We start from the raw sequence: 25,441 nt of genomic DNA, 5'->3' as shown, positions 1-25,441 counted from the left end.
TGCTTCTTCTTTTTTCCTTTCCTTTTCTTTTTTCTTTGCTCCCTCCCATCCTCTCTCTTCATGTGGATGTAAATCTTTGCATTTATGGCTATACCTCTGAGAAGCAATGAAGTATTGTTTTTCTCAGGATTTTGAAAATACATGGATTTCATGTTTTTTTAATACCAGTGTACTAATGCACAATCCTTTATTTGTCTTGGCAGTTTATATTTTCATTTACTATTTTTAAATTAAATGTTTTTAACGATTCTTGCCCTTAAAAATTCTTTGCTGAAGAAATTTTACTTTATTCACATCAAAGTTCTATCATTTTATATTATTTGATTGTACTTGTATAAATGGACCTTTATTTGAGGTGTCTTGTAAATAGTGCTTCCAATTAATGGATAGAAATGGATATAAAGACATGTAGCAAAAAATGTTTTATTTGTATGATAAGTGTCTTTCTATCATCTCTTATACAATTTAAATCAAGTAGAAAAACTATTTTAATAATTTTAAACTAAAAATTTGTTAATAATTTAAAATATTTCCATTTTTATAAAAAGAAAGGAATTTAAGGACATATAGTAGTATCTTTTAAAATGTATTTATAAAGTATTTAAGTTTTGAGATTCTGTTAGTTGCCTATTCCAAGATAAATTTCCTTTCTTTAAATATAGATAAGCATTTTTAAAAATATTTTATGGCTATAAAGAAATTTTAAGTATTTGCTGAGTTTAACACTGTTAGTTCTTATCAATAAAAATTACATGGCTTTAAAAAATAACTAAAATTTGTAAATAAACAGGGAGATCAGTAGAGAAAGTTAAAGAAAATCACTCAGAATAAGAACAAAAGAGTTCAACAATAGAAAAGAAAATAAGAAAATCAGAGAATCAAATCCAGTGGTCCAAAATCCAAACCAATAAGAGCTCTAGAAAGAGAGAGCAATAACATGGAAGTTATCAAGTAAATAATAGAAAAAAATTTCTTGAACTGAAATATATGAATCTTCAAATTCCAATGGTCCATCAAATATCTAGCACAATGAATAAAACCAGATCCACACCAAGTCTCATCAGAGACATTTCAGAATACTAGAAATAAGGAGAAGATGTCAAAAGCTTCCAGAGAGAAGGAAAAAAGGCAATTTACAAAAGCACTGGGCTGGGCACGGTGGCTCATGCCTGTAATCCCAGCACTTTAGGGGATCGAGGCAGGCAGATTGTGTGAGCCCAGGAGTTTGAGACCAGCCTGACAACATGGTGAAACTCCATCTCCACAAAAATTAGAAGAATTAGCCTGCTCTGGTGGTGTTCAGCTGTAGTGCCAGCTACTCAGGAGGCTAAGGTGGGAGGATTGCTTGAGCCTGGGGAGGTCAAGGCTGCAGTGAGCCGTGATTGCACCACTGCACTCCAGCCTGGGCAACAAAGTGAGACCTTGTCTTTAAAAAAACAAACAACAGGCCGGGCGCGGTGGCTCACGCTTGTAATTCCAGCACTTTGGGAGGCCGAGGCGGGCGGATCACAAGGTCAGGAGATCGAGATCACGGTGAAACCCCATCTCTACTAAAAATACAAAAAAAAAAATTAGCTGGGTATGGTGGCGGGCGCCTGTAGTCCCAGCTACTCGGGAGGCTGAGGCAAGAGAATGGCATGAACCCGGGAGGCGGAGCTTGCAGTGGGCCAAGATTGCACCACTGCACTCCAGCCTGGGTGACAGAGCGAGACTCTGTCTCAAAAAAAACAAAAAAACAAACAAACAACAACAACAACAAAAAGAATTGGAGTAAGATTTCTGGCATCAGATTTCTTAACAGCATATGGCAAGCTAAGCAGGAAGAGCAATACCTTTAACAATTCCAAGGGAAAATGATTTCCACTCTAGAATTTAATACCCAGGGAAGAGATGATACAGTCACTCAAATTAGGATAATCTGAGGAGGATTTGATAAAGGGCTATCTCAAAAAGTGAGAATAAAATACTGCCGAACTCAAAGGCTAGCAACAGCAGAGCTGTTACCATCACTAGGCCCAAGAAAAGATGGGAAGCAGTGGCTCCCAGGATTCAGAAGGAACAGATCATGAAAGAGGGCTGTCTTGAGTGGAGGAGTGACTTTCAATAGAGAGCTGTGGTCAGCCAAGGAGGCCCTAATAGAGTGATTGATGGAATAATTATCCTGTCCTCACTCTCCCTCTGCCCTAGAGATTGGCTGAACTCAAGCAGCAGCCAGACAGCAAGATAACCAGATTAACAGAGCTGCTAAAGCTCAGCCTCCTGGGAGCAGAAAACAGAGTGGAGAAGGGCAGAAAGCGGTTCTAGACAGGCAAAACAAAAATATCCAGCACGCCGGCCAAACCACCAACCGGTTCTGAGTATGAAGGAAAAACATTTCAGAAATACAAAAGCTCACCTCTCATGTACCAAGAGCTTCAGCAGAATTAGTTAATATGATAAAGAATACATGGAATCCAACCAAGGGGCTCAAACTAAGAAAGCAAGTGAGGGAACCTTCAGGACGACAACTGTGTCTCTTGCCTAGAGAGCAATTCATCCAGATTTTAGAAGGAGGATGGAAGGTGAGAAAGCAAATCTCCAAGTTGAATAAATGAACTGACAGATGATCATATGCACTGAAGCACTGGTAAAACTTGGTAGGCATTTGACAAATATTTTGCAGTATTTGGAAACAAATAGCAATGAATACATAGAAAACTCAAATGAGAATAAATTATTAATCCAAGTAAAACAAAAATTTTAGAGAGAATAATCATGTATAGAGAAAAACCATGAAAAGCCCTCCAGAGATCGATTCAAAAAATAATCTCTAGGAAAGACCCATCGTTTGGATACTTGCCCCACTTTTGGAACTTATGGCTACTGTTAGAAAGCAATAGCATCCAAAAGAATAGCAACCTTCCTTCCAGCAACATGTGTATGCTTACATAATCTTTAACCTGTTTCCTTCCTCTCTTCCCCAACACCAAGGGGATAAGAACATGGCAGTACAAGAGAGCAGGACATGAGGACATGGGCTTCCCCAGTCCCTTCACCCAGAGCCAAAAGTTTAGCCTGTGCTGAGGAAAGAGGTTTGAGTCAAACATGAGACTGAATTTTTAAAATGAACAGAAGTGAATCTTAGTAACAGAAAAGGCACTTTTAAAAACCGAATGACTGGAATATCATGGAAATATTATATCATGAAGAAGGCTCTAACCAGAGCAAAAAGAGAGGTTTGACAGGGAATAGAAATAGCAGCTTTTGAAAAACAACTAAAACAATGTTGTTACACTATTCTGTTTAAAAGCCCTCAATCAGACCAATTACAGAAATTAGAGTATTAGATGAAGGTAAATCCTATGTAGCATTTGTAGGAATACAAATGCTATGTAGATGTGATGGTGATGGTGAATGTGTTGCTACCTTAGGATGGATGTTCAGGAAAATCCCCTATGAGAGGCAACCTTTAAGCTCAGTTCAGAATGAAGGAGCCAGCTACAGGAATATGGGGGAAAGCATGAGGGGAGAGTGGGCAATCTTCCAAGTAAGAAGATACAACTAGCAAGGACAAAATAAACTGAGCATGGCTCAGGTATAGTGTGCTTGGAAGAAAACAGGACAAAATGAGGTCAGGAGATAGATAGGAATCAGACCTGACAGCTGACCCTAATGACAGAGACTGCAAGCTGTACTCTCCCTGATGGCAGAAGGCAAAGATGCATGTTTTTTTGTGGGGCAGATATGGATCCTGGGTGCTATGGTCTGAATATATGTGTTCCCCTCAACTTATATATTGGCACCTAATACCCACTGTGATAGTATAAGAGGTGTACTCTTTGGGGCCCCTTGTACCCTCTGCCATATGAAGACACATAGGAGGGTGCCATCTATGAGAAATAGGCCCTCACCTTTCACTGGATCTGCTGGCAACTTGATCTTGGACTTCCCAGCTTCTGGAACCATGAGTAATAAATTTCTGTTGTTTATCAATTGTCCAGTCTAAGGTTTTTGTTATAGCAGCCCAAAGAGACTAAGACACAAGTTGGTACCAGAAGTGGGGTGTTGCTATAACAAATACCTTAAAATGTGGAAGCAGCTTTGGAATTGGGTAATGGGTAGAGACTGGAAGAGTTCTGAGGTACTTTGTCATGAAAGTAGCCTTAAGGATGAATTCTGGTTAGGGCTCGGAAGATGAGAAGAGTGGTAGAGAAAGCCCCAGAGGGTGGTTATAATCAGAATGTTTACAGAAATATGGATGGAAAAGACCATTCTGATTAGGTCTCAGAAAGAAATAAGGAACATATTGTTGGATACTAAAGGAAAGGCTATCCTTGTTATAAAGTGGCAAAGAACATGGCTGGACTGTGTTCATGTCCTGGTATTTTGTGTAAGGTAGAACTTGTGAGTGATGAAATAGGACATTTGGCAGAAGAAATCTCTAAGCATAGTGTTGAAGGAGTGGCATAGATTCTCTTGAGTGCTTGTAGTAAAATGTGAGAAGATGGAAGTGATTTAAAGATGAAATCCGTCATTAAAAAGGAAGCACAACTCAAAGATTTGGAAATTTCTCAGCCTGGCCCTGTTATAAAGAATGAAAAAGCATGGAAGAGAATGCCAACGGTGTGGCCAAGTATATGTTTGATAAGATTTGTATGGATAGAAGGGATCCAGGTGCTTTCATCAAGATAATGAAAGAAAGACCCCCAAAACATCTTGGGGACCTTTGAAGTTGTCTCATCCATCACAGACCCAGAAGGCCAGGGCCATCGGGACAGAAGAATTTTAGGGCTCTACTCCCCATATTCTGGTGCAGCACTCTATGGCCATTCCAGCTGTGGCTCAAGTGGCTGAAACTCAGACCATCCCCCTGAAAGGCACAGAGAGTAAACCATGGAGGCATCCATGCAGGGCCATCTCCATGGGTGTACAGAGTATACAAGCTGTGAGGGCATGACTACCTCCATCTAGATTTCAAAGGATCCCAAAAAGCCTCAAGGCCCAGAAAGATAATTGCCCCAGGGGTGAGGCCACTGTAGAGAGTCCCTGCTAGGGCAATGTCCAGTGGAGTCATGGCAGCAGGGTCACCCTAGACCTCAGACTGGTGGAGCCACAGGCATGTGACTCCAACCCAGGACAGTTGCTGCATTGGCTTCTCCCAGCAAAGCCATGGGGGCAGGGCCATCAGAGTTTTAGGAGCCCAAACCCTACTCCAGTGTGTCTTGAAAATGGAACATGGGGTCCAAGATTATTTTGAGGCCTAAAAATTTAATGTTTGCCCAGTTGCGTTTTGGACTTACTAGGACCTGTTACTCCTTTCTTCCTTCCCATTGCTCTCTTTTAGAATAGCGATGTTTATCCTTGGCCTGATTCACCATTGTATTTTAAAAGCACATGACTTGATTTCACAGGCTCACAGCTGGAAGGGAATTGCCTCTGAATGAATCCCACCTTGAATTTCATCAGTATCTAGTTGAGATAATATCTAGCTGATGCTAGAAAAGGTTAAGATTTTGGAGCTATTGGCATGGTATAAATGTATTTTGCATGTGAGAAGGACATGAATTTGAGGGGGCAGGGGCAGAATGTTTGTGTCACCCTAGAATTCATAGGTTGAAACTTAATCCCCAGTGCCGTATGTTGGGGGCGGGGAGGGCATCTGGGAATTGATTAGGTAATGAGGGCTCTATCCTCATAAATGGGATTAGTGCCCTTACTGAAAAAAAAAAAAAAAAAAGCTTGAGAGAGCTTGTTTGTCTTTTTCACCATGTGAGAACCCAGAAGATGCCCTCTATGAGGAATGGGTCCTCAACAGACACCAAATCTGCTAGCAGCTTGATCTTGAACTTCCTAGCCCTCAGAACTGTGAGCCATAATTGCTGCTGCTGCTGTTGTTGTCATTGTCGTTTGAGACGGAGTCTCACTCTGTCGCCAGGCTGGAGTGGAGTGGTGCAATCTCAGCTCACTGCAACCTCCACCTCTGCGGTTCAAGCAATTCTCCTGCCTCAGCCTCCCCGAGTAGCTGGGATTATAGGTGCCCACCACCATGCCCAGCTAATTTTTGTATTTTTAGTAGAGACGGGGTTTCACCATGTTGGCCAGGCTGGTCTTGAACTCCTGACCTCAAGTGATCTGCCTGCCTCAGCCTCCCAATGTGCTGGGATTACAGGCATGAGCCACTGCACCCGGCCTGTGAGCCATAATTTTAAAATAAACTACCCAGATTAGGGTATTTTATTACAGCAGCCTGAATGAACTAAGACACTGCAAAGTAGTTGAACAAAGGACCCTGGCCAAGATGGCACCCTGGAGGAACAAGGTGACTACAACAGAGAGGCAACTGCTAGAAGCCAAGAGCTGGCAGGGGTAGTTGTAAAGCTACTAGCCAGAGGAGGCATGACCCAAGTCAAGGAACTTGCAGCCAAAATTCCCGATGAAGGAATCAGCAAGGAACCCACAAGAGCACCCCATGGAAGAAATCTGTTAGTATTTGACATTGGCCACATTCAGAGACACCAACTCCAGATGACATCTGTACCAGGCTAATAAGTCTTTTTTTCTGTTCGCTTAGGTTGCCCCTCCTCCTCCAACCCCAGAAAAACCAGAGACAATTAGCAATGGGAGAGCAAGGAGCAGCAATAATGAGGGATAGACCACATCTCATTCTCCACTGTGGATTCCCAACATGAAGCCTATTTTTAAAGAAAGTGGGATGGAGGAGAGGATGGGGCAAGGGAGAGAGATTTAAAGAAAGTAAGATATTGAAGTTTTAACATTAGACTAGATTGGAATTTTTGTTACCTGAAAAGAAAATGAGTCTAATTCCAAAATTCATGTGTTGGAAACTTAATCCCCCATGCAACAGTGCTGGGCGATGGAGCTTTATGGGAAAAACCCTCATGACCGGACTGATGCCGCCACAGAAAGGACTTTGAAGAGGGGGTTCACCCCTTTCCTGGGAGGATGCACCAAGAAAGCCCTTGCCAGATGCCAGTAGCTTGATCTTAGACTTTCCAGCCTCCAGAACTATGAGAAATAAATTTCTGTTCTTTATACATTACCCAGTGTCAGGTATTGTTACAGCAGCACAAAACGGACTAAGACAACCATGTAGTGCATGTAAGAAATGGGCCGAAATGTGAAGGGCCTTAAAATTCCAGAGTAAGAGAATCTATACTTAACTTAGTAGGTAACAGTGACTTTGGAAGTCACACTCTCTCCTCCTGCTTTGTCTGATTTGCATGGTGGCATTTGGATATGCAACCAAGGCGTTCTTTCTTTCCTATAATTAAAAGAGGGCAGCAACCTCAGCAGAGAGCTTTCACATAGCCTAGGGGCAGATCTCAAGTAGAAGATGAGGATTATCTGTGAAAACTCCCTAGTGCTCAGCAGTAACGTCTTTAATTGGCGCCCCAACAGTTAAAACTACACTATACAAAGATACAATATCCACTCAGGGTGTACCCTCATGCAAATGAGTGTAAAACTGCCTTTGCAAAAATTCTAACAATGAGAAAATTAGGACGGTGAAAGAGGCCTGATCTAATCGACTCCATCTTGCTTCTAACCTCCAAGCTGTCCTGATTTATTCCTGGGCATAGGCTGAACTAACTTTGGGAAGAATTTATAGTTTAACTTTGAAAGAAAGATGATAACAGCCCTTTCCTGAAACAAGCCTCCCTTCTTGCCTAGGGAGCAGTCTGCCTTTGTAGGGACTAATTAGCTACAAGATCAGAAATTATAGTTTAGGAGTCACCACAGCCGAGGCTGCATGATTCTGGAACTTCCCCAAATTGTTCCTGGGGATAAAATCACTGTTGTAAAACCTAAGATCAGTGCTTGAGATATTCTGCAGACCCTGTGTTCTGAAGCACCACAGGGTTGAGCCTGTGGTGAGCTGGTAATCTGGCTCAACCAGTTCTGTGATCCCACCTAGGAACAGAAGACACCAAGAAAAACCCACTTGATCCCCTACAATTTCATCTCTGATCCAACCAATTAGCACTCCTCACTTCCCAACCCTCTACCCACCAAATTATCCTTAAAACCTTCAATCCCAGAATTTTGGGGGACACTGATTTGGGTAATAAAACTCAGGTCTTCCATATAGCCAGCTCTGTGTGAATTAAAAATCTTTTTTTTTTTTTTTTGAGACAGAGTCTCGCTGGAGTGCAGTGGCGCTATCTTGGCTCACTGCAAGCTCTGCCTCCCGGGTTCACGCCATTCTCCTGCCTCAGCCTCCTGAGTAGCTGGGATTACAGGCACCTGCCACCACGCCCAGCTAATTTTTTGTATTTTTAGTAGAGACGGGGTTTCACCGTGTTAGCCAGGATGGTCTCGATCTCCTGACCTCGTGATCTGCCCGCCCCAGCCTCCCAAACTGCTAGGATTACAGGCATGAGCCACTGCACCCGGCCTAAAAATTCTTTATTGCAGTTCTCCTATCTTAATAAATTGGCTGTGTCTGGGCAGCAGGCAAGGAGAACCCACTGGGTGGTTACAAGAGCGTGTCCAGGCTCAGAGGCTAAGTGCTTACAAATGCTTCTGGCTGCTGAAAAGTGAAAAGGACAAAAAGACAATAGGTATTATTTAGTGAAGGTGAAAAAATTTAAGAGCTGGCTATTTGAGTAGGTTAAGTGGCCAAATTTTATAAATAAGGGAGATATAAATGTTCCCATGCTTGGGCCAATTCTCCTTGTGAAATTCTTAAAGACAGGAAGGCATAAACTACTCCTTTCACAATCATAACAAATTGTGACTATTACAACATAATCACATGAAGTACATGGCAAACTCTAAAAACTGTGTTATTAGTGATTTGTATTCATTCAGTAGAAACCTATTAAACATATACCATATAGTACAGTTGGTAATAAAGGTAGGATGGGTTGTCAATGGATGTTTAATACATAGTGATAAGCTATATTCAATTAAAAAAACCTTCAATTTGATTTCTTACGAAGTATACAGCTCTCCTAACTTCTAATTCTCCCTTTGAAAGCAAGCGTTCATCGTTTGAAATAGCTCTGTCTGTCCCTACTACTGTTTACTGACATTTTCTACATTTTAGCATCAGACCAAGTTTTAGAAATTTTTATAACTTGATTATCTTCTCCTTCCACCAAGCTGCCAAATGACTCGTTTATTTTGCCTCTCAGTTTGTCCAGATAAAGTTTATGGCTCACACAAATCTGGCCAGGTAGATACCAGTAACTCCAAAGGGGGAAAGAGGTGAGTAAAAAAAGAAAAGCTGGAAGTCTTTTAATGTTAACATTTTATTTAAACCAGTACAAGCACCATGCTTAACAAAAGACCGTCCAAAATAAACATGCAATATGAACTAGCAGAGACTGAAACCACAGCTTAAGGAGTTGTGCCAGTTGTTGGTTTTGTTAAACGATGACAGAGAACTGTTAAAATTCACAAGACTAAACCATTAATGTTTCAAGCCTCCTGAATGAGATTATCTTGGACCATCTAAATCAGTGGGAACTGCCCTGGCAGGTTAATGATCTCAAACAATCTTCAAGTAATTATATTTATATGAATTATACTCCAAAAAGCAATAAAATACAATTTCTATCACAAGTTTACTGTATATGAGCACTGATTTGAAATGTCAAATGGCATAATAAAAACAAATTTCTCAAGAATATTCAGCTTGGGACCATTGGTTTTAAGCGGTCTAGAAGATTACTACATTCTTCCAGAAATACAAAATAAGATTTGTCCAGAAATGTTTGAAACACATCCTCACAAAAGTTGTAATGGCTCAAACTCTATAAATTCCAGTATTATCAGTCTATTGAACAAATAGGGAAAGCAACCATAGTAAGAATACTTGAATTGATAGAATATGAGTTACTCTCTACTTCCACCAAATATCAGCATTTAAACTCTTATGAAAATATCTATTCATCACTAGTCCACATATGGATTAATGACATTGCTCAGGTTTTAAAAGCAGTCCAAACATTTTTCAAGTACACCTTCCTTAATATCTATATGGGTTGGGGGGAAACAGCCAAATTTAATTTGGCAATAAACTCCCCTAACTGGAAATTTTTAGCTAAAGTGTCAGACAAGGATACAGTTTATGGCTACATTTGACTCCTGAAAATAGGAGATAAAAAGGGAGGGAAAAGTGCTGACACACATTTTGCCACACAGATTAGTAATGACAGTAAAAAATTTAGCAACACACTCTTAAACAAGAGTATGTTTAACTGCACTAGGCATTTAGTAAACTTTTAGAACTAGACAATTTGAACATTTATTTTAGAAGTCAATTAAACAAAAACAGTCAACCAACTTTTTTCCTAATATATGCGTCAATACCAGAACAAAGTGATCACTATTCAAAACTCAGACATTTTGGAATTTCAGCATAGTAACCTGAGAAGTTTTCTTCATATGTATTTTTGTTGTCATGGAAACCACACTAAATAATACTGTGATTACCAGTTGGTTCTATTTTGACATTAGATGCTATGCAGAACTTATGCAGGGCCAAAAATTTCAAAACTAACACTGACTTAGAAGACCACGAAGGAGGGTCCCAGGAAAAAAGTTGCTGCCAAAAAGGATTCAGATTTAAGGCTGAATGGGAATGGTTGTACCAGAAAGATAACGGAATGTAAAAACTGGAATTATGAAATCTGGAGTTATTATTTGGGAAATGGCAGAAAAAAGACAGTAAATAGGAAACATACTTGAAAAGAACAATGCAAAATTTAGTAAGATGAAAGGGAAATCTATACAAACGTTTGAGAACACTTTAGAGCATGGGATTTGTAAATCTCCCCATAGGACAGATGGAATAAAAATGTCCTACTGATCCTCTAACCTCAATCTGTTGTCTTGCCAAAAACATGTTATTAATTAGGAGTCAGACAAGCTCAAAAAAGCATGGTTTATCACAGCTCTTTGCTCCTGTTAAAGAGAGTGGCGGAACTAAGAGTGCTAATGTATGGCAGGTCAATATTATCTGACATTATGGAGGACCTCCAAATTTAAAAATAAACAAAACTAAAACATGCAAGACAAAATAAGGAACTTCATTAAAAAATACATTCTTGCAGCACTAGTTTCTCTTATTGCTGCAAACCAGGTGAAACAAAACCTCATTTCCTTCATTCAAAAACATTAAAAACACTCTCCACTCACTTGGATTACATGTGCATTCCTACAGAATTATATGCATGTTATTCTCCGATATCAAAATACCTGTTTAAAGAATTTTTAAACTTCCTGGGTGAGTTTTCTCTTCTCTCTGGAAATTGGAATAAAGAATCTTTTCCCTCCAAGAACCAAAACAAACACCTACTCTAGCACTTCCTCATCTCCAACTTTCTATTGCTTCCTGACTTCTAAATTAGTGAAGCCAAACAGTGTTGGGAACAGAAGATGTTCTATTCAATATCGCGAAAATTCCAACTATCTTTACTTCTCACAGAAACCTCAAAAATAAAATGCAAAGAACATATGAATGGAAAACATGCCAAAATTTAAATTTTGCTAGTTTTGAGATGACTAAGATATTCTTAATATAAGAATACACTCCCCAAGTTTGGTTAGTTTTAGAGTCTCTAGACCTATTATCAAATTAATGTTCAATGGTTACTTATGTATTTGTTTTTACAAGTATGCCAAATATCAGAATCCTTGCTTTATGCCAAGAGTACCATCATCTAACAAGACTGGTTAACTATTCAGGCATCCAGTTCAGAATATCTTCTGACATTTAGGATATAAGACGTGATTGCTATTGAAGTGTTAATGTTATTAACTATGGCCAAAGTTTTAAGATAATCTTTTCCTATGGCACAAACTAATCACAAGTATACCCAAAATTGTAACTCTCGACTGCCATATATTCACCAATGCAAGCAGATAGTTGGAATTTTTAAAATATGAAGTTGATTTTATTACAAATTTCAGATATACACATTAGAAAATTATTTTATTTGGACCCTTTAAAAAAGTATTAATTTCACCAAATCTGGAATACTGGCAGTGTAAAAGTCTTAAACTAACTTTAAAGCTAAGAAATCAAAGGCACAGTATTAACACATTTAAAATAATTAGTGTTCACAGGACATTAAGAGGTGCTTTATAAATAAAGTGTTATTAACCTAGATTCAAAACTGTCTAGAAATGACATAAAAGGAATGAAGCCCTTGATTATTACAACCCGCCAATTTCTAAGACTAAGTAAGATGCTATAAGGAGAAAAGCTAACAGTCATAATTCTATCATAAAATCTAACTCCTGACCTTAAAAATGAGTGATTGATGAACACAGTTTCTAGACTTGATTAAAAAGATACAGGAAACCAAAGAAGATACAGAATTCATCAATGTACTTGTAATGCAGGTTACACTAAATTATTCATGGCTCAATACTGGGTTACTCAAGTCTTTGACCCCAAATGAATTTCAATGATTTGACAAGTGATAATACGCTATTTTCATAAATAAACTGCTAATATCCAGTATTTGTCAAAAGGAGGCAACTGTTGTCTCTCACAATCTAATATATCCACTTTCCAATGGTGTCTGTAAATAGTAACAAATTCTGAACCATAAGTTATAGAAATTAGTCACAAGAGTGCAAAAAGTCCCTGGAGAAAAGTAGTCCACCTAACAATTACCAATATAAGGAAACACTTTACAAAGTTTCATTACTATGAAGATGATTTCCTCTTTGTTCAAATTTTGCACAAATGAAGAATTTTTCTTTACTGCAGGAAACAAACTGTAAGTAACAGTGCATTTTTAGGCATAAATAAGTATTTATGTCTGGTTCCAGTATGGTCAGGTTAATACATAAATACTTTAGAAACACAGAAGTTCACATTAGTGGAAAAATCCAAGTTTCTCACGTAACCATTCTTCAGTTAGGTCTTCGGTATTTCTTATTTCAAATACCTTAAAAAAAAAAAAAAATTGGGTCATACTTTGACACTCCAAAAAAAAAAAAGGCAAATATTTGAGGTTTTTTTTATATATTTGAGTATTATATACCAAATTATTTTTGGTTATATATTTGAGTATTAAATACCAAATTCTGCTTCCTTTCATATTGTTCATGACTTAACCTATGTAAATCAGATATACCTTTTAGGTAGAACTTCACTTCTTTTAAATGCTAAGTACTCAGTTACCAAAGTACAGCAATCAAGACAACATGAAACCAAAACTCTCCCAAAAGCACAAATCTACAAATAGTCTAAAAGAGCAGTTCTGTAAATCTTATCTCCTAGAAGACATCCCAAGTATACACAATTAAAATCAATCTAGTTAGGAACTGAGGAACATACGCTGGTCTTCTGGAGTCTGAATGTCAAACGGAAATATCGGATGGAGATGGAGATCAGCCACAAATCTCTATCAGGAATCTGAATCAGGCCCAGAAAGTATAATGGCTATAGAAAAGCAATGTATTACAGCAGAAAGGATGGGATTTGGAGCCAGATGTGAATCCTAAGTCCTAGACAGAGCTAAATCCTAGCTCTGTCTAAATTTACTGTTATGCAACCCTGAGCAAGTCATTCATCCGCTGGGTCTGTTTTCCTATCTACAGAATATCTCATGGGGCTGTTGTAAGGATTCAATGAGATTATCTGTAAAAGTAACTTGTAAACTGTAATCTCTCAACTTCAGCACTGTAGGGCATCCCCAGGATTAGAACAGACTTGAGGCTGTTAACAGCTCCTTCTTAATCGCCCAAACTGTTAAAGCAACTCCAGTGTTCCTGTGTTACAAATTAGGAAAAAGTAATGTCTATAAAGCAGTGGTAACAATCACATGGGCTAAGGGGAAACAGCAGAGGGCACTTAAAGGCATTCTAGAGTTGATTATTAAGCACCCAAGGGGAAAATACTGATGCTGTTCTTAAAATAAAACTTGAAAGGAAATCCTGTCTAACAGTTTTAGCAATATAATATTCTATTTCAAAACCTTAAGTGCATATACTTTTTCAATTCAAACTAATATGTGGAAGTTAAATAAAGTTTGAGAGCCAAGTACCTCTCTTACCTTTAACTTTCAAAAATACCATAAAATAGGGACATGTTAAATCTTAAAGCAAGTTCTCATATAAAACAGAATGTTCTACCTTTATTAATATTCTTAACAATTTTGTATTTGGAAACAATACAATTAACTGCATAATACTGAATTCCAGCACAGAACTCGGTTCATTTTAGACTATGGTAAAGGGTTCCGAGAAACTTCAATGCTGACCTTTATCTATTAGAAATTATCTTATGGCAGATAAAATAAATCTCAATAGATTTAATAGTTACAGTGGCTTTCTAAAACTGCCTATATTTTGAATGTGATTTCTTCCAATCAACTTATTCAAAAAATACACTTTGGTTCAAGCGCTTCTATCTCATTCTATTTCCAGTTAACAAAAAGCTTTGGCTAACTTACTAATCTGGTCTAAATAACCTTCACCTGCACAAAAAATACTCCTTTAGACTATTTTAGCTATTGCTTTATAGTCTAAAGGAAAATATTATCTCAACAAGTAAATCAAATATAAATACCACCTTGGTTAGTTCAGCTGTCTGGACTAGCTTATTCTTACTTCCAGCATACATCATCTGTTGTTCAGGCTTACATCCTAGAAAAGAGAGATTAGTGTAGAAATGAGACACAGATTTTGCGAAAGTTATGGGTTATCATTATTTTTATTTTTTAAAATGACACATTTAGGATTTCCTTTGCTATTGAGTTTACAGAATATATATGGGTTGTATTTTGAGTCTTACATTGCACACTGCCTACAGAAAGAGACAGTTAAGTTATAAATAAACAAGAACAAGTCTACAGGTTGGCAAAAATAAAGATTCTAGACATTTGTAGATCCTGACTTTTAGAGCCTTGCAAATAATTAAAAACTTTCTGCACTATCTTAACTTTGACACTAAATATCAAGATCAATTTTATAGATGACTAAAATATGCAAGGTTTTGGGATGGTAGTGGACCAGTAGGGCACGGAGATCTGCTCTGATAAAAGTTTCACTCTGCCGATATATTAAGTTAAAAATATACTGCAGTATATTTAGAGTGGGAAGTAAATTATACAAATTATAAAGTTTGGAGAATAGCTCAGTGAGTGCAGCTTTTATTGCAGGCCTGAACAGTGGTGATAGAAGTTCTGGTGACAATGAATTCCTTAAATACCAGTAACCCATTTTAATACCCCATGTAAATTACTCTAGGACCATTCTCAAGATTATAAGCTTATCACTGTTAACCACTATTTAAAAGAAACACAAATATATACAATTATATGTGAAGTTCACATTTTTATAAGATTAAAATATAAAAAGAAAATACTTCTGATATATTAAAATGTCATCATGTTTCAAAATCCTTAAAATATATGTATGATTTGTTTGAGTCAACAATTACACGTCTAGAAATTTATCCTAAGAAAATAAGTTCTAAGAGATGATGCTTCATTCTTTCTAGGGATGCATGCACACAGGCACATGGACGCACATAGACACAGACCCTCCTCAATTTAGGTTATTCAACAATGTCCATCTTTAAAAACAGCATAAAATTTGTCTAGTATAAAATGGCTTAATTTGATCTAAGCCAAATACGTGTTATTTAAAGAAATTCACTTACCAACAGGACTGGAGAAAATAAAGCACAGCGGATATGAAACTCTTCCATCATCATGTTGATATTTATAACTATACACAATGAAGGTTTTTCTCAAGTTAAAGAAACTAAAGTTACTGCTCTCAGACAGGTATTTACCAACACCTGGGGAGCTACTGAGCTGCAAGTTTCTGTCCTATTCTTTTAGGCCACACCTTCATTATTATCTTTCCACAAAATTAAATGGGTCCCAAGGATAAGTTATAAAATCACATAATCTCTCAAAAAATTTAACTTTTTTTTTTTTTTTTTGAGACGGAGTCTCGCTCTGTCGCCCAGGCTGGAGTGCAGTGGCACAATCTCGACTCACTGCAAGCTCCGCCTCCCGGGTTCACGCCATTCTCCTGCCTCAGCCTCTCCGAGTAGCTGGGACTACAAGCGCCCGCCACCACGCCCGGCTAATTTTTTTGTATTTTTAGTAGAGACGGGGTTTCACCGTGGTCGCGATCTCCGGACCTCGTGATCTGCCTGCCTCAGCCTCCCAAAGTGCTGGGATTACAAGCGTGAGCCACCGCGCCCGGCAAAAAATTTAACTTTTTAAAGTACAAGTTTAATACAGATTATTTTCTTCTCAATTTTTATTGTACACACGTTATAATAAAGGAAATAGTTTAAAAAAGAAAATCATTCATCCCACGAATAAACCAACTTTTCATTTTTCTTAGTCTAGTATACGCATACATATTTCAATTTGGTTGTGATCATGACACAGAAGGATACTTTTAGATGTTTAACAAATGAGCTCACAAACAGGTCTGACCACTAAAGAAAATAAATCTTTTAAAGCACTAAGAAAAGGATATCGAGGTTGTCGTTCAGGTAGTTCATCTTTAAGTTCATCTGGTGAAATGCCCTGGCACCACAGAGAAAAGCAACTTTTACACATTTTCTTACCCATAAGTCCTTAAGAGATACACCAAGCACCCATTCTACTAACAGTTATAAATTTGTTGCCACATGCTACAAAATAAAACTTTATCTTACTAAATTATACATAAACTCAGGTTACTAAATTCTCAATCCAATCAAAGCCTCCTTCTGCCCACTTGGCTTCGTTCCATTTATTAAGTAAATATGGGGCTGGGAGGCACAGATTCTATGCTTATGTTCCAGCTGTCAGGAAATACTGAATGACATAAGCCAGTATCTTAGCGGAAAGAAACAATGTCTGATTTCAGAAAAAAGAATTGAATTATTTTTATTCTAGTTACTTAATTTGACAAATCAGGTATTTAAATTGTAGGGTTTTAGGTTTTAAGTACTAGTCAAGCAACTTAGAAGCAAGTTACAAAGTTGACTCACTTCTTACTCAGTATACCACCCCACCTTATACCACTTATTACACTGGACTTCACTAATGCTTTTAAACAAGGTAGTTACATTAGCAATATAACATACTACACAATTAGCACATGCTTTTATGTATAATGAGCATGTATTTAAAGGAGGTTCAAGATTGTTTTAGAAGCACATGTAACTAATATAGCATTTTTTGAGAAATAATAATTACTTAACTATAAAATTGTATTTAATTCACTGAACAAACCTCAAGCTCCTCATCCAGTACCACCAGGCGTTTATCCTTGTCAATCTTCACTAAAATAAAAATCAAGTATGAGTAAGCTGGGATTCTAATGTGACCTTGACCTACCCAACCCACACAATCTCAGCCTTTTTTTTTGGACATTTAAAATTAAAACATCAAGAAACATAAGCACATAACTAATTCACAGTTTTAGTTTACGGCTTATTAGCTAGCTTTGCTTTTCAAGCAGTCAGCTTTTAAAAGCTTTTACCCATAATTCTCAGTACCTAATTTGCTTATTTAGAACTTGTTGTTAATTTCTTACATTTCCTGTGTATATGAAGAACTTTGTAACTCAAATGCAACTTCTAGATAATAAGAAAAAGCCTGAAAGGGTAACTGTAACTGAGATTGGTCTATATGCAACATGGTCAGAACTGCAAGGGAAAAAGTGCCTGATCAGGGATCAAAATAGAGAAACCTCAAAATTCCTGGCTTCTCCAAGGTCAGGATTTCATGGCACGGTATCATTATTCTGAGAAAGTGAATAACCAAATAGAAGTGATAACTACATTCAAATATATCTAATGTAATCCAAAGCTAAATCAAAATAAGTTTAGATACTCTATGCCTCTATTCTTTCCTGTTAGTCCGGCAAAGTTGACCGTGTTTGGTTTTGCACCAATTTGATAGTAAATCTTGTGAGATAATAATATAATCTCAAATAGTTTCAGCTTTTGCAGTAAAATGGCACTAACACACATTTTCACTTTTATTTTTTTTTTTCACTTTTAAGAACCATATGTCGACATTGCAGTATTTATTTGTAATGAAATCAGAATTTATGACAAGTTGTCATGACCTCTGATTAAATCACATCTGCCAGATGCATCGCTGTTAAGCATGGTCTCTAGAGTTTTACATTTTCACCCCCTCATCCTTTCCTCATCTTTCTAAATCACTACCTACATATTAAATACTGCCTATGAATACAAGGGAAATCTGCATAATGTCAGATATAGCTCACAGTGGGAGAAGCAATATGCAAATCACTTTTTCCATTTTCAGAAGACAGTGCCAGTGCCACTTAAAAGTACTCTTCCTGAAACCAGAGTTCAAATCTACAGCTGGAATAATGCCCAAAGTCACTATGCACACAATGCTGAACTTTGTCATTTTAGGTGTAGGCAAAGGTTCCTGTTTGAGGATGAATGGCCAGGCTATTTTTAGTCCCCCAAGAAGGATGGGTTGGATGGGTCACTACAAATGGGAATCCTCATTACCCAAGGACAAAGACAACCGCCTTCTCCAGAGCTGTACAGGCAGCTGATAAAAGGACTATGGGGGAGGCGGGACAATCCACCTCTGTTCTGTGACATTAGAATTAGCTGCTACTTATTTTTTAAAGTGATCTAAAGGTGGTGGTGGGGAAATGAAACAGAGGAAGTAACATTGCTTTCCAACGGTTCAGTTCATTCAATGTAGCTACAAGATTAAAAACAAATTAAGGCCATGTAACTTTGAGGCAATCACTTTTAGCTTACTTATAATAGCAGCGTTGTTCGTTTCTTTGCGAAAACGAAACTTTCTCAGCTTTTCCACTAAATCTTCAGCAACATCACAAACAACCAAAGACTCACTCTATAAAAGAAAAAAAAAAACACATATAAAATGCCATGACTTCAATATATGTAAATGTTAAAGTTATGAAACCTAATACCTTTATAATGCATACTGACATTCACAAATGTCAATTAAGTGAAAGCATTAAAGTAAATACATGAACACTTAAAAGAACTTTAAAATCAACCAACCTTTGGATCTACATTGCTTAATCCTACACATTTGTTCATCTCATATATGTAAGGCATACTTTAGCTTTCTCTTTGGCTAATGAATGTCTCAAAAACCACACACATAATAATGTGCAATGTCATCAGAACTGGAGAGGAAGGGAAGAATATGGAGAAAGTCAAGAATCACTGTCTGCTGTTAGAAAGGAAGTCAAGCATACTATTTTTACACAATGAAGGAAGAACAAGAAAATAATCTGATTATACTTAGAATTAATAAATTTTTTTTGTCCTCACAATTAAAGGGGAAAAAAACAATACAAGCAACGAAAGTGTTAAAAATCCCATAAGAGTAAAGACCAATAATATTTTATATTATAATTAAATGATTATAGAGATATAAAAAGGAGCTACTAAGAATGTGCAAAAGAAATAAAAGCAGAGACAAAAAGAAACATTGCACTTGATACCACAGAAATACAAAGAATCATTAGAGACTATTATGAACACTGTAACAAAATGGAAAACCTGGAAGCAATGGATAAATTCTTGGACACACACAATCTACCAAGACTGAACCATGAAGAAATAGAAAACCTGAACAAACCAATAATGAGTAACGAGACTGACATAGTAATAAAGTCTCCCATCAAAGAAAAACTCAGGATCTGACAGCTTCACTGCTGAATTCTACCAAAGATTTAAAACACCACTTCTACTCAAACTATTCAAAAAAATTGAAGGGGAGAACATACCTCCAAGCTCATTCTACAAGAACAGCATTACCCTGATACCACAACCAGACAAGTATACAACGAAAAAAAAACTATAGGTCAATATACTTCATGAACATAGATGCAAAAATCCTTAACAAAATACTAGAAAACCAGATGCAACAACACATTAAAAAGATCATTCACCATGATCAAGTGGGATTATCCCAGGGATGTAAGAATGGTTCAACATGGGCAAATCAATAAATGTGATACATTACATTAACAGAATAACAAAAATCATATCATTTCAAGAGATGCTGAAAAAACATTTGATAAAATTCAACATCCTTTCATTATAAAAACCCTCAACAAACTGGGTATAGAAAGAACACACCTCAAAACAATAAAGGCCATATATGACAAACCCACAGCTGACAGCATACTAAATGGGGAAAAACTGAAAGCCTTTACTCTAAGTTCTGGAGTAAGACAAGGATGCCCAATTGTACCACTTTTATTCAACATAGTACTGGGAGTCCTAGCCAGAGCAGTTAGGGAAGAGAAAGAAATAAAAGACTTCCAAGTTAGAAAAAAAGAAGTCAAATTATCCTTGTTTACGACAACATGATCTTATATTTAGAAAAAGCTAAAGACTCCATTAAAAAAAAACGAAACTGTTAGAGCTGATAAATGAATTCAGTAAAGTTTAGGATACAAAATCAACATAGAAAAATCAGTAGCATTTATACACAACAACAGGAAACAATCTGAAAAAGAAATCAAGAAAGCAATCTCACTTAAAATAGCTACAAAAAATTTAGGAATAAACTTAACCAAAGAAGTGACAGATCTCTACAGTGAAAATTATAAAACACTGATGAAACAAATTGAAGAGAACATACAAAAATGGAAAGATTCCAAGCTCATAGATTACAAGACATAATACTGTTAAAATGTCCATACTAACCCAAAGTGATCTACAGATTCATTGCAATCCCCATCAAAATACCAATGACATTCTTAACAGCAAGAGAGAAAAGATCCTAAAATTTGTAAGGAACCCCAAAAGACTGTGAACAGCCAAAGCAACCCTCAGCAAAAAGAACAAAGCTGGAGGCATCGCAGTACTTCAAAATATACTACAAAACAATAGTTACCAAAACAGCATGATCCTGGCATAAAACCACACACACAGGCCAATGAAACAGAATAGAGAACCCAGAAGTAAATCCACATATTTATAGCCAACTCATTTTGGACAAAGATGCCAAAAATATACACTGGGGAAAGGACACTCTCCCCAATAAATGGTGCTGGGAAAGTCAGATAGCCATATGCAGAATAAAACCAGACCCCGGGACGGGCACAGTGGCTCATGCCTGTAATCCCAGCACTTTGGGAGGACGAGGTGGGCAGATCATGAGGTCAGGAGTTCGAGACCAACCTGGCTAACACGGTGAAACCCCGTCTCTACTAAAAATACAAAAATTAGCTGGGCGTGGTGGCCAGCACCTGTAATCCCAGCTGCTAGGGAGGCTGAGGCAGGAGAATCGCTTGAACCCAGGAGGCGGAGGTTACAGTGAGCCGAGATTGCACCACTGCACTCTAGCCTGGCGACAGAGTGAGACTCCATCTCAAACACAAAAACAAAAAAAAAACCAAACAGACCCCAACTCTTAGCATATACAAAAATCAAATCAAAATGGATTAAAGACTTAAATGTAAGATCTGAAACTATACAACCAGTAGGAGAAAACACTGGGCAATTGCTTCAGGACATTGGTCTGGGCAAAGATTTTCTTGAGTAAGACCTCAAAAGCACAGACAACTAAAGCAAAATAGACAAATGAGATCATATCAAGCTAAAAAGCTTCTGAGAGGAAAGAAAACAATCAACGAGTGAAGAGACAACCTACAGAATAGGAGAAAATATCTGCAAATTCTCCACTCAACAAGGGATTAATAATCAAAATATACAAGATCTCAAACAACTCAATAGCAAAAAATTCCCATTTAGTCCTAATAATAGTTAACATGTATCAGACCCCATGAGAGAAACACTGTGTTATATCCTTTACATAGATTTCCCTTTATGCTCAAAACAATCTCACGAAACATACTATTATTACTCCCATTTTGCAAGAAACTAAGGTTTAGAGAGGTTGAATATCTTTCCCCAATTACAGAGCTAGTGGAGCCAGGATTCAACCCAGGCAGCCTATCTTAACTCACTCTCTCTTAACCACTACAAAGGAGGTGGTGACAGATTGGATATTGGGGGTGGGGGTGGAGTGTGAGTAAGCAAAAAAAGGGTTACCAAGATAACTCCTTGGCTTCTGGCTGGTATAACAGATTGTCTTGTATGACAGACAGAAGACCAGGTTTGAGGAGAAAGGGCATGAGTTCTACTTTGGACAAACTGAGGTGGCTTCGAGGAGCCCAAGTGGAGGAAAAGCTTCCCAGGGCAATGGTAACTAAATATTGAAATATTAATATATAGATCTGGGGCCGGGCGCGGTAGCTCACGTCTGTAATCTCAACACTTTGGGAGGCCGGGGCAGGTGGATCACTTGAGGTCAGGAGATCGAGACCATCCTGGCTAACACAGTGAAACGCAGTCTGCACTAAAAATACAAAAACAAAATTAGCCGGGCGTGGTGGCGGGAGCCTGTAGTCCCAGCTACTCGGGAGGCTGAGGCGGGAGAACAAACGGCGTGAACCCGGGAGGCGGAGCTTGCAGTGAGCCGAGATCGCGCCACTGCACTCCAGCCTAGGCGACAGAGCGAGACTCCATCGCAAAACAAACAAACAAACGAAATTAGCCGGGCGTGGTGGCATACGCCTGTAATACCAGCTACTTGGGAGGCTAAGGCAGGAGAACTGCTTGAACCCGGGAGACGGAGGTTGCAGTGGGACGAGATCGCGCCACTGCACTCCAGCCTGGGCAACAAAAGTGAAACTCCGCCTCAAAAAAAAAAAAAAAAAAAGTACACACAGATCTGGATTGGATCTCAGAAGTAAGGTCTTCTGAACTGTAAATTCACAAGTCATCTGAATATAGATGGTAAATGAAGCCATAGTTTAGGATAAAGAATACAGAATGGAAAATGAAGGACTAGGATGAAGCCTGAGACTCCTTCGAGCTTTGTCCAGGGAAAGGAGAATAGTCTGCAAGGGAAACAGATGGACCAATAGGAGAAGTAGGAGGAGCTCTGTATCCCAGAAGCCAAGGGGGAAGAATGAAGGAAGAGAATGCTTCAAAAACAAGAGAGTGTAACACTCTGGAATGCAGCTGAAAGGTCAGAGAAGATGAAAACTGAAAAGAATCCATTCGATTCAGTGACCATGACAAGATCTATTCGATGAAAGTGGGTTGAGAATTGAGTGGATGGTCACAGAGAGCAGTGTTTTGTTGTTGTTTCTAATGAAATTTACGCATATTTAAAAACCTAATGGGATGGATTCAAAAGATCCTTGATGGCGATTTATTTAATTCTCCACTTTATTTTTATGCTTGGGGTCCATCCCATGTAAGAACAGAAGCCATAGCCCCCAGAACCAACAAAACTAAAGCTATTGACAATTACTTTAAGGCCCAGTGCCAAAGCTTTGGGTCGAAAGGTTTCCAACTGCCATAGGAAAACAAAGATAAGGAGAAATCCCCTGTAGGAAGCTAGGGAAAGGAGCAGACAGAAAGAAGCTAAGGTGAGGCCGAGAGAATTCAATCAGAATTCGAGTCCTCCCCCAAAACGCCGCCAGGTGGAAGATGCTCGGGGCCCACCAACCCCTGGAACCTGGCCACGGCCCTGGCAGGGAAAGCAGGATTTGGGGGAGCCCTCCGATGGGGCAGACCCCTTTCCCTCCAATCTACAGCTCAGAAGCTGAAGCCCTCCCTCCAGAAGGGCCTGGCGAGGGGCCTCCCCAACCCCCCTGCTCGTGGCCGCACCCTAGTCCCATGGCCCGCTGGGCGGGTCCACCCCGGGCCCAGCTGGAAGATGCTGCCCTGAGGCGCGGCGGCGGCGGCAGAGGCCAAGTACTCTCGCTGTGGGCACTGGCCAGCTGCTGGCGGAAGCGGCCGCCGAGCCCTCCCGGGCGCTGCCCACCGCCGCCGGCTCCGGAAACCGGGAAAACCCGGCAGGCCGGCTCGCCCAGCCCTCCGGCCCCCGCCCTCCCAGCGGCAACTCACCATTTTCCTTCCGGCCGTCAGCGGCTTGTCGCCTGCACTCGGGCTCCTTTAAGAATGGCACGGCGGCCGCCTCCCTTCCTGCCCCGGCGCCTGGCGCAGTCGCCCCCACCTATCAAGGCGGCCTCAGCGGGCCGGCACGTGACGGCGGACGGCAATAGACGCGGCTCAAAATTAGCCAGAATGAGATCGCCTGATTTTTTTTTTTTTTTTCTTTTCCCTGCGCCCTCTAGAGGAGGATGCTCTGCCTTGCAGCAAGTGAGAAACAAACCCAAGGTGCATACTTAAAAGTCATGCCAGTTCCCCGGACCTTTTTAACAGTCTTCAAGCTCTGAGAGCATGTTAATCGTGACATCAACGTTTTCAATGGTAAATGTGTGTACTGACCGCAGCCTACCTTCCAAATTTGATATCCCTCAAATCTAGGCACACCTCCTTTCCTCCCACCCTCTCCAGAACCCCACCTCTTACCACGGCTGCCTTCCAGGACTTGGTTAATCAATCTCTCTCTCTCTTTCTCTCTCCCTCTCTCTCTCTCTCTCCCCCTCCCTCTCCCTCCCCCTTTCCCTCTTTCTCTCTCACACACACTTCTTCTCTCTCTCTCTCTCTTACACACACACACACATTTCTTCTCTCTCTCGTCTTGCTGTGTTGCCCAGGCTGGAGTGCAGCGGCACGATTATAGCTCGCAGCAGCCTCAAACTCTTGGGCTCAAGCAATCCTCCTACCTCAGCCTCCCCAGTAGCTGGGACTACAGCCGTGTGCCACCACACACCCGGCTAATTTTTAAATTTTTTTGTAGAGATAGAGTCTCCCTATATTGCCCAAGCTGGTCTTGAACTCCTGGCCACAAACAGTCTTCCTGCGCGCCTCCCAAAGCGCTGGGATCACAGGCGTCAGCCACCACGCCCAGCCTCTTTCCTCCATACAAGTTATTTATTGAAGTATGAATGAATGATGATGGGTGTTTCAATGAGCACTCTTACAGGCCACTGCCTAAGTAAACATCAAGAAGTCTCTGTACCAGATGCAGACTTAGTGGAACAAGTCCAGTTTCGAATGCATGAATAAAGTGGTTTGGGAGAAGTAAAGTTTAGGCTCTAGGATTCAACAGGTACCTTCAATAAAACAAACTGCCTGGGGCAGTACCTCATTTTGTTATGACCATGGGTTCTTGGTCTCTCAATGCAAATTGACCTGAGGCCAAAAGAGTTTCTCCAGGCAAGGCTTCATTGGAGCTTATGCCGGAGCATAACGGAGGCAGCATAAGAGAGTGAGAGAATTCCCTGACTGACTCTCCTAAAAGAGCACAACAAATTACGGGTAGTTTATGCAGGTCAGCATTATCTGTTTGCCAGGGTTGTCTTGAGTAATGGGCCACCCGATGGTCTGGTTTGCGGCAACAAGGCTGTGAATCAATTGTTCAACATTCCTCCCCAAGGTGGGACACTCTCAGCCTTGCTTATCTCCTAAGGCCAGTCACTGGAATTCTTTAAAAAAAGGACTATTAGCAGTAAGCAGTAAGGGTTTGTCATGAGTGGAAATGCATGAAAAAAAATG

At 39.3% G+C, this 25,441-nt stretch overlaps 1 protein-coding gene across 2 annotated transcripts; it reads right to left on the bottom strand.

Annotated features, from left to right (window-relative positions):
- Nucleotides 1–9,235: 9,235 nt before the first annotated feature.
- On the bottom strand, nucleotides 9,236–23,985 carry GMFB (glia maturation factor beta). 2 transcript variants are annotated; one of them, XM_058429745.1, is made up of 7 exons: nucleotides 23,885–23,985; nucleotides 18,734–18,830; nucleotides 17,211–17,260; nucleotides 16,468–16,517; nucleotides 15,629–15,714; nucleotides 14,537–14,610; nucleotides 9,236–12,908 (listed from the first exon to the last, which is right to left on the bottom strand). In XM_058429745.1, the coding sequence occupies exons 1-7, from the start codon at nucleotides 23,885–23,887 to the stop codon at nucleotides 12,837–12,839; spliced, it is 432 nt and encodes a 143-aa protein (XP_058285728.1). In that variant the 5' UTR covers nucleotides 23,888–23,985; the 3' UTR covers nucleotides 9,236–12,836. The 2 variants fall into 2 exon arrangements, with proteins under 2 accessions (XP_058285728.1, XP_032035623.1); XM_032179732.2 differs by having other exon boundaries at nucleotides 15,629–15,711.
- Nucleotides 23,986–25,441: the final 1,456 nt, after the last annotated feature.

The sequence above is a fragment of the Hylobates moloch genome, unplaced genomic scaffold, assembly GCF_009828535.3.
Source record: "Hylobates moloch isolate HMO894 unplaced genomic scaffold, HMol_V3 SCAFFOLD_16, whole genome shotgun sequence".
Classification (NCBI taxonomy): domain Eukaryota; kingdom Metazoa; phylum Chordata; class Mammalia; order Primates; family Hylobatidae; genus Hylobates; species Hylobates moloch.
Note: the sequence above shows the minus strand (reverse complement) of the source record. Positions and strands in the feature narration are given on the sequence as shown.